The sequence below is a fragment of the Oreochromis niloticus genome, unplaced genomic scaffold (genome assembly GCF_001858045.2).
Source record: "Oreochromis niloticus isolate F11D_XX unplaced genomic scaffold, O_niloticus_UMD_NMBU tig00000734_pilon, whole genome shotgun sequence".
Lineage (NCBI taxonomy): Eukaryota > Metazoa > Chordata > Actinopteri > Cichliformes > Cichlidae > Oreochromis > Oreochromis niloticus.
Genome location: NW_020327228.1, coordinates 332,428 through 341,973, shown reverse-complemented (window position 1 = coordinate 341,973; position 9,546 = coordinate 332,428). Strand labels below are relative to the sequence as shown.

Sequence of the window (9,546 nt, the reverse complement as noted above, 5' to 3'; positions counted from 1 at the left end):
ATCACCTTCCCTGACAGTCGTAGCTTGGCTCATCTGAGGGTGAAATTATAAGAATGTGTTATTTTGCAAAGTGCTCTCTAGGGTTCCTAAATAAAATATGGCATTGAGGTCATTTCTTTTGAATTAATCCCTTCTTCTGAAATATAAGAACCTCTCCTGGTTTAAATGGCACTTTCTGTTCCTTACTTCCTGTTCCACTCCCAAACCCAAATAGATGCTGACACAGTAATATGGAAGAGGGAGAGAAGCTGGAAAGGACTACTACAAATAAACCCAATGCCTAACAATGAAAAATGTAAAATAAGAACAATAATAATAAAAGATGAAGTAACAAGTTTTTTGTTTTTTTTGTTTATTCCAAATGATCATCCAGATGTCTGTGACATGTGATGACAAACACCATAATGGAAGGCCTTTGTCATCACATGCTTAAACTCATCATATATTTTTGCATATGCTGAACAGGCAGTCAGACATGCTGTAACTGTGGGGTAGAAAACTGCATGAACACCATACGGCAGGGGTCTCAAACTCCAGTCCTCGAGGGCATGGAAAAGTTGCATGACACCAGCCCTCGAGGACTGGAGTTTGAGACCCCTGTCATATTCCATATGACAGGTTTTGGTTGAACTTCATGAAGACTCTTAAGTTTCTCTTCTCTTCTGGCAGGACAGGAATGTCGCCTTGTCCTGTGAGCCACCGTAAGGATGTACTTAGAGTAGAACTGGACTGTCACCGGCCTCAGGCTCTTCACCTTTTCAAAGACAAAGCAGTCATTTAGATAAAATATTAGATATTGTTTACCTGTAAATGCACAAAGAGAATTTAGAAATGTAATTATTGTCAAGAGTGAACAAGCACTGATAGTGTAATTTACAGCTTTGGCCAAACGTTTAGAGAATGAGAAGTGTTGTTTGTTTATTTACAAAGTTTGCTGTTTCAGTGATAGTTGTATATCATATTATATCACTTCAAACAGAGGTGATCCAGTAATGCTGCACTAATGAATTAGACTAACTATTCACTTTAGCTAAAGTTATTAAGTTAGCTAAAGAGTTGGGATGCTGTGTAAGACATAAATAAAGCTCAAATACAAAGGTTTGGACAGCGTTTTGCATGTTTCCTTACTGTAGGGGTCTCTGCAAGCATACAGGGCTCTGAGAGGGTACAAGATGACAACTTTGGAATTCTACTAGAAACAGTCGATCATATTTGTTTGTCAAAGCTGAATTTAGGGCAAACTACGCTAAATTAGCGTTTTTAGCTAACAGCTACAATAAGCATAAAGGTTAGTGTACGGCTATCAATTGTTAACATGACGCTTGTTCTTATACATGTAATACATTTATTACCAACCTGAGAGTTTATCCGCTGGTCATTCGACATGACGAATGACTTCTGAAGTCTTAATTCAGCTCAAGACGCTGTAGATTCCGTCAGTAACGCTATCAGTCTGTAGTTCTATTAATCTGCGCTTGAACCGGAACCGGATGTAAGTCCCAAAAAACTGAATTTTGGAACTGAAATTGAATTGTAGAACTGAAACTGAATGGTGAGAAGTGAATCTGAAATTATTCGAGAGCTGGATTTTTAAAGGATAAAATGCAGTTTCAAAGCAAATCAATTCATTTTCAAACCATAAATTCAATTTCAAATTAGACTAATTCAAATTTAGTTTTCAAAAGCTTTCATTCAAGTTACAATTCAGATTCAATCCGAGTAATTCAAATTCAAATTTAACTTATTCAAATTCAGTTTCTGATGGCACAGATTTCTGCCCATAGACTTTCGTGCATTGCATGCCGGGAACTCGAGGCAAAACAATCCAAGTACCGCATCAAATGCAAGCATTTGCAGCACCGCAAAAAGTTCATTCTCCGGTTCCAATACCTTCTTGATTTTTCTTTGCCGCACAAAAAAGGAATGTACAAAACGAAGGAGAACAATGCCGGTCCGTACAAAGACAGACTCGACGAAAAGGCAAAGAAAAGATACGAGGAAAAAATCAAAGGAGTGAGAGGGTCAGACCCTTACGAGCACACAGAGTGGACAAAAGACGTTAGCGTGCTGCCCAACTTTCACCACGCTCAGATTTATAATTATACGGTTCTTGGAGTGAGTGCATACACTCATGAAGTTTAGTAACTTCAGGTCACTGCAACAAGCCCAGGTACAGTTTACCGACGGATGGGTACAGGACCTTGAAATGCACCGTGTAGAACGAAAGACCATCGTACAAACAAAGGTAAGTTTACCAGTCTCACAAATCGTCGTCATAAATACACATTCGTTAACCGTTTATTAATATAACCTTTGAGCTCAACGGTAATTAATTAGTAGTGGAAATAATTTCTGGTACGCATTACAGAAATGTAGCAGTGACAATAATATTGTATGCTGTAATCGCACTGGACAATTAGTGATACAAAACAACTGTTTTATCCTGTGAATAAAAGTATATGTTTTTGTCAATGTACTGTGGTAATAACAGAAGCGAAACGCAATATTGTGTCAGGACAATTCACTATTTATGCACAATAAATAAAGGAGCATAGTGCTACAATTTCTGTTCAGTGCCAGACTTGCTTGTAGCCTATATCACCAATTATGTTAAGAAAAGTGACCTATTAACTACTACAAAACACTGAGCTTTGTGGGAATGCTTGGAGCAGACTAATATGTGAGCTGGAGTGTTCTGAGACGTTATATTTGGTATATCCAGACCATCCGTCGGCTCTAACTTCGGAAACATGGCTTAAAAAATTTCTCTACAATGACATAATCCGATAAAATAAACGATCTCTTTACCCGTCGGCTTCCCGTGGCTGTCATGCGACCGGCTATTGCAGTTAATAATACGACAGCTTCTTGCCATTTTTGGGGTTTCTTTTTATCGCTGTGTAACTGAGTTCAATTGAAAGCCTGCATGCGCTAGTACCTCTTGCCACAAGTTCCCAGAATCCTTTGCGGTTTTACCCCTGAATGACGTCACATTTTCAATCTCTATCCTGGTGGGCCGGTCTCTAGTCAAAATGCCCGGGCCGATCTTTTGTCCCAGTACAGCCCTGTCTGTAGCTCCTGCTTCAGGTGCAGCTTGGCCTCTGGAGCAGTGTTGTTGGAGAAGAAGCGATCTTTATACCTGCACAAAATTCATGAATGTATTAATATGTGGAAAAATAGGACTGATTTTAGTTTCCCCTAAACCACTGTGACAAATGCCAACCAATTTGACTTTCTGGTAGTAATAAGGGAAATGTATTTCATATTATATATATTGCATACATTTGTATTTGTGTATTTTAGTTACAAATATAATATTTCAGATGTACCATAGTTTGTCATTGAATACCTATAGCACACAGACTTTACCTTGGGTCAAGTATGGTGGAGATGAAGTACAGTGGGTTGGTCTCGACGTCACTGAAGCGCTTCTTGACAGCTGCCAGTAAGGTTGCTTTCATTGTCTTGACGCCGTGGTCCTCGTCTGTTTCTCTGTTTAGAAGTCTCACTAGCACAGTCACAGCTGGGATGACATCAGAGGCTAGTGCGTCATAGCTGCTCACTTTTTTAGTTAGTTCCTCAAAGGGGGCGAGGATGGCAACAGTCGACTCCATAAGAGCCCAGAGCGGTGAGATAGTCAGGGAGTTCATGCTCGGACACATACACCCCCAGCACTCGCTTTTGCTCTATGAAGGACTGGAGCATGTAATACGTGCTGTTCCAGCGCGTCTGTACGTCCCGCTGCAGTCTCTTTATTGGCTGGTTGAGCTGTCCCTGAATGTCCTCAAGGCGGGAGTAGGCTAAGGCGGAATGTTTAAAATGCCCAACTATTTTCCGTCCCACTGCTATTGTGGTGGATCAAATTTGATTAGTTTTGGAGTTGTACATCTCTGTTCCTTACATTTCATGTCATGCCTTTATTAATGTTTTATTTGTTGCTTTGATTGTTTTCGAATAGAATATGCAGTGGGAATATAGAGGGAGATAAGTAGTGAAAGTTCTGTCTGGGTTGATTGTGCGTCGATCCATTGGTAATGCCTCAGGGCTCCAGTAGGTGGGTTCGCGCGCCTCCTTCACTCAATACAGACGAGTGAGAGTGAGAGCTGCGTGTCTGTGCCGTTCTTTCACCTCTCCTCACTATTTCCCCTGTTTAAGGTAACTGCCATGCACAGAACTGTATAAATGTGTGTTACTGTTGATTATTACGTTATCATTGTTCATTGTAGCGAAAGATGTGAATTGCGGACTATTTTGCTGAGAAGTTCAAGTTAAATGCTGTTGCTGTGTGTGCTAGTTTTCGCTAGTACTCCGCCATATTGTGTGAAGATTTTTCTGTTACTACCTGTATAAGTTAACTACTGAAAGACTAGTAGTACTTAAAGTATTATTTCATTGCTGTGGAAAGTTAGTGACTGTGTCAGCTAACATGTGCGAGTTAAAAAGATGTTTATGTCTAATGCTACAGTTCATGTTATCTAAAGTATTTTCATAAACTCAATACAGACGAGTGAGAGTGAGAACTGCGTGTCTGTGCCGTTCTTTCACCTCTCCTCACTATTTCCCCTGTTTAAGGGCACAACATTTGGAGGCACCGCTGGGATGATTGATTTGAGGACCATCCCTGACCTGTAAGAGAAATCCTCTCGTTGATCATCCCCCCCGAGACGACCCAGGTATCAGAAAGGAGCATAGCGAAGCAGCAGAGGCATTGCTAGACCTACGTTGGTGTCTGTATCCTGAAGTGAAAAAGTGACCACTAGGGGGCAGTAAAAGCCAACTAAGTCTGATCATTTCTCAGCTGACTGCTTGTGCTAACTCCTCTGACAACATGGAGTCTGAATTAGAAAAGCTAGAGCTGGAGATTAAAGGAACACTGTATCAACTGACCTTAGAGCAGCTGATTAAATTATGTGATGTACTTCAAATCTCCGGACCAGGAAAAGAGTTTGTGATTAATAAAACGCGCAGTCAGCTAGTCTCACATTTAGTTAAGCACCTTGAACGAACAGAGCTGGCTACCCGAGAGGACGAAGGTATGTCAGAACTTCTTAATGTCCAGGACATTATAAGTGACATACAAATGGATAAAAAACAAAGTGTGAATGAAACAGTGGACCCAGCTGTTCAGGACCAAGAAAGTAGCCAGGAGGAGATAGAGACATTAAGACTGCTCTTACAACAAAAAGAGGGTGAAATGCATGACTTGATGAGGAATAGCATGAATCCTGCCTTAAGTCCCCGCACCCCAGTGAGAAACATTGTTCCAACAGCACCAAACAGTTCCATGTGGCGCAAAGATTTTAAGATATCAGGCCAAATAGGAGAGCCGGGGCAAAAAGACAGGCTGACATTTTCTAGTCTGGCCAGACAAATTGAAAGCGGGATCAATAGAGGCAACCCAGAATCAGAAATCACTGATGCTGTAATTCGTGCTATCATGCCAGGCTTGCAGCTAAGGAGTTATCTTGAAGGAAAAGAAAACCTCACATTACCTGCTCTTAGGAGAATCCTCAGGTCTCATTACCAGGAGAAAGGTGCCACAGAGTTATACAAACAACTTACCTCTGAGGTTCAGAGTAGTAAAGAGACACCCCAAAATTTCTTGATCAGGACAATGGACTTGAGACAGAAAATCCTGTTTGCTTCTCAGGAGGTTGAGTCCAGTCTAAAATATGACCCGGCACTAGTCCAGAGCCTTTTCATGCATACTGTCCTGACTGGTCTTCAGAATGACAATATTAAAAGTGACCTGCAACCTTACCTCCTGCAAACAAATACTTCAGATGAGTTATTGCTCGAGAAGGTAAATATCGCAGTCGCAAATGAAAAGGAAAGACAGGACAAAAAGAAACACGCCGCTCCATCACGAGTAACAGCTGTAAATACTGTCCAGTCTAATGATTCCCCAGTGGGAAAGAGAAGCACAGCCCAAGAGAAACCAGCTCCTCTACCCCCTGATCTTCTAACAGAAATAAAAGAAATGCGTGCTGACATGGTACTGCTGAAAGACTTGAGGGCTGAAGTTTCCCAAATCAGAGAAACCATTCAAAAGACAACCCCAGCACCTCAGCAGCCCTTCCCCATTAAGGCTGAACAAAACTGCATGCCATTTTACCACCAGCACCCTCCTGCAGCAGCACAGGAATACCACTCAGCACATGGACCTGGGCATGTGCATGGGACAGCACAGTTTCAGCAAAGATTTGCACCACAGCGATATTATCCCTCACCACGTCACCGCCCCAGATGTTTTGCATGTGTGCAGGCAGGTGAGGAATATTGTCAGCATTGTTTTAGGTGTGGGAGTAGTGAGCATTTCCGTGCAGGTTGTAAAGCACCTAGACTGACCAAATCAGATAAAGGGAGCCCTTTAAACTAAGGGAGGTTGCTCCCACGGGACATGGGGCAACCAACAGCATTGAAAAGTCCCAATATTGTGCTAACTGTGAAGGAAAGGAAGAAAATATGAAGTTAAAATGTTGTTCTGTTTGTAAAATAACATTGTACTGCTCAAAAGACTGTCAAGAGACACACTGGTCTGTGCACAAAAGATACTGTAAGCCATATACATGTTCATCTATTAAGAAACAGGAAACACAGTCAAGTTGCAAACCAAAGTGTAGGAAAAGAAGTAACTCAGTGAAGACGCCTACTGTAAAAGACAGTTCATGTTATCTAAAGTATTTTCATAAACTCAATACAGACGAGTGAGAGTGAGAACTGCGTGTCTGTGCCGTTCTTTCACCTCTCCTCACCATTTCCCCTGTTTAAGGACACAACACTATAGCATCAGCTATGCTCCTCTGTGCTAATAAGCATGGTTAAATACACGTGGGTAAACTCTTTGTACTCGTTGTCGTGTTGGGATTTTAGGTGCTTGCTTGTGTTAAATGCGCTACCTTTTGAGCCTCCTCTGGACAATTTCGCTGAGCACAATTTGCAGTCCGCCTTTGTTTTCAGGTCTTCGTTCACTTTGAAATAGTTCCACACGGCTGACATGTCTCGCCTTCTCCCCGCTCTGTAGTGGTGGGCGGATCGATCCAAATATCAATAGTATCGATCCCAAGTCGGGATCGGTATCGGATCGATACTAGCCTGGTTAGATCGATTCTTTACTTTGAGTTCTGCTTGTTTGCTATGCTGTGCTTTCGGCAAAAACGAAACAACCAGGTCGCTGGACTCACCGCTCCTGTGTCAGCAGAGAGCAGGCACACTTTGCTCCCCCCGCCCCCCCTCTCTTATGTTTCGGTGTTGCGCTGACACGTCACATGACTTAGACACTTTGGGGGTTGTTTTAATTTGTTTACTGGTTTGCATGCACTTAAGATTTTAAAAAAAAGAAAAAAAAACAAAGATCGCCACCACGGCAGACCCGATGGCATTTTCATGCTTCGCCGCATCATTTATTCTTACAGTAATCACACGGTTGCTGTAACAGTACATTCAACGGCTGCAGCTCTCCCGCTGCAGCCGTACACATCACCACCACCAAACCTGCAGCGGCATCGCAGAACACGCCCTGCCACATACCCCCATCGCCCACTTCACCCCACCCCGCGAGCAGGCGAGGGAATCGGCCCGGACCATCGGCGCCCCATGCCCCGGCCCAGAGACGGGGAAGTGTCCACTCTGGCGGTCGCTCGTGCCTCCAGCGGAGGCCTGATGGCCACCCATATGGCAAGCAGAGGTGGCGGAGCAGGAGTGGAAGTGAGCCGGGGCTCAGAGGCAGCTGGGCAGACGGCCGACACGCAGGACCATGCAGCCTGCGTGCCGAAGCGGACAGCATGCCGCCCTCAGGCAGGACCCTCGCGCACCTCGACCTCCATCTCCAGCTTGGCAGGTCCCACTGGCGCGCCAGCCTCCGGCTCACCCCGAGCCGCGGGCTGTCCACCTTTACAATGATCACTCGGTTGCTGTAACAGTAGCCTACATTAAACGGCTGCAGCCCTCCTGCTGCCAGCTGTACACATCAACACCAAAAACAACAACAGCACAAGCAGCGCACAGGTTTTAAGCCGGTGAGGCATGATTGTAGACGCAGTGAAGGTGAGTCCATCTCACCTGCAGCGGCATCGCAGACCACGGCCGCCACAATAATAAAACATTTTTTATTTAATTATAAATAAATTATTTCTCCTAATTATGTCCTGGGTTTTAAGTAATTAATAATACAAAAGGAAAAATCACAAAAAACACTTAAGGTCATGAAAATTAATTGCGATTTAGCAATTCAATGAGGCATCCACCTGATTTATTGAAAAGTATCGGTATCGGTATTGGTATCGGCGATACTGGCCCGTATTTACTTGGTATCAGATCGATACCAAAATATGCAGTATCGCACACCACTACCGCTCTGAGCTGCAGCCGAGGCCTGGGGACGGGCACTCGGCACCTGTGATTAACCCCTTACATGCCGCTCAAACATAGACAGGTCTCAGACCGTGGTATCGGTTCCCCGGTATCGGGGGACTTTTAACAAGTACGAGTACTTTAGAAAATGTGGTATCGATACCGATACCAGTATGGTATCGGTGCATTCCTAATAAATACCAAATGTGCATACTGAGTATTCTAAATTAATCTGTTACATGTATTTTCACATTAAATTGGTTGGTGTCTGGTTTTCGGCACGAGATACTAACATCATAAGTTGAGGCTGAATTCCAGTGTGACATAGGAACTGCCTCTAGCAAGATACTAAAAACATTCTACGTTGAGTCTAGCGCTGCAGCCCACGTTACCTTCCACATTTAACTTTGTTTAAGACTGGCTTCTGTGGCAATAAGATAGTAGAAAATTTCTAAGTTGCGGCCAAAAGGTCAGCATATGAAATAGAGGTGAAATAGAGACTGGCTTGTGGTGCGGTTACGCTTTTAATTATTTCTAAGTTGAGCTCAAAGGGCTCTGTGTGTGTTTCTGTGGGTGAGATGCGCTTTTTGTGTGTTTCACTGTATGAAATATGAACCTGGTGACAGTGACGGTTAATGTGTGAATTGGAGGACACTAGAGCGGAGACACATTTTAGGATCCAAGGTTGACGCCTAGTGGACCTGTGGAAATTAATTTTGCCCTGGGGTTGGCTCCCCCACCGTACGTTGGACGCAGGGTACGGACCAGCGGCGTCTGGAGGTCCAGGCTTATCACTTGAGAGCTGAGGGCCCTCAAACGATAACAGAATAACACTGGAACCACTGTGTAATCACAGGTTCACATTTATTCTGGACTAGAACAAGACACATTTTGGGATCAAAGGTTGAGTTCTATATTAGTAAAAAGGTTGGATTCCTCGTTTCAGTGGTTGAAATTGTTGATTGCTTTGTGCCTGTCCCCTGACGAGTGTGTGAAAATTAAATAAGAAAGAGGAAAAGAGGGCAATTTGGAGCCACATAGAGATAGACAGGCGTGATTGGGTGTAATACTCTGTGAAAAAAGCAGTAAGAGGTGAGTAGTGGAGTGAAATATGTTGGGTTTTGAGTCTGGAGTAGAGAAAGGAGAAATAAAGCGAGAGTGGAGAATTACTGAGAAGCAGAGAGAGGAATGTGT

General features: G+C 43.3%; 1 protein-coding gene across 1 annotated transcript; it reads left to right on the top strand.

Annotated features, from left to right (window-relative positions):
- Positions 1-3,616: 3,616 nt before the first annotated feature.
- Positions 3,617-7,223, top strand: LOC112844666 (uncharacterized). Its single transcript, XM_025904297.1, has 2 exons — positions 3,617-4,155; positions 4,573-7,223. Exon 2 carries the CDS (start codon positions 4,829-4,831, stop codon positions 6,377-6,379), a length of 1,551 nt encoding a protein of 516 aa, XP_025760082.1. The 5' UTR covers positions 3,617-4,155; positions 4,573-4,828; the 3' UTR covers positions 6,380-7,223.
- The last annotated feature ends 2,323 nt before the right edge of the window (positions 7,224-9,546 follow it).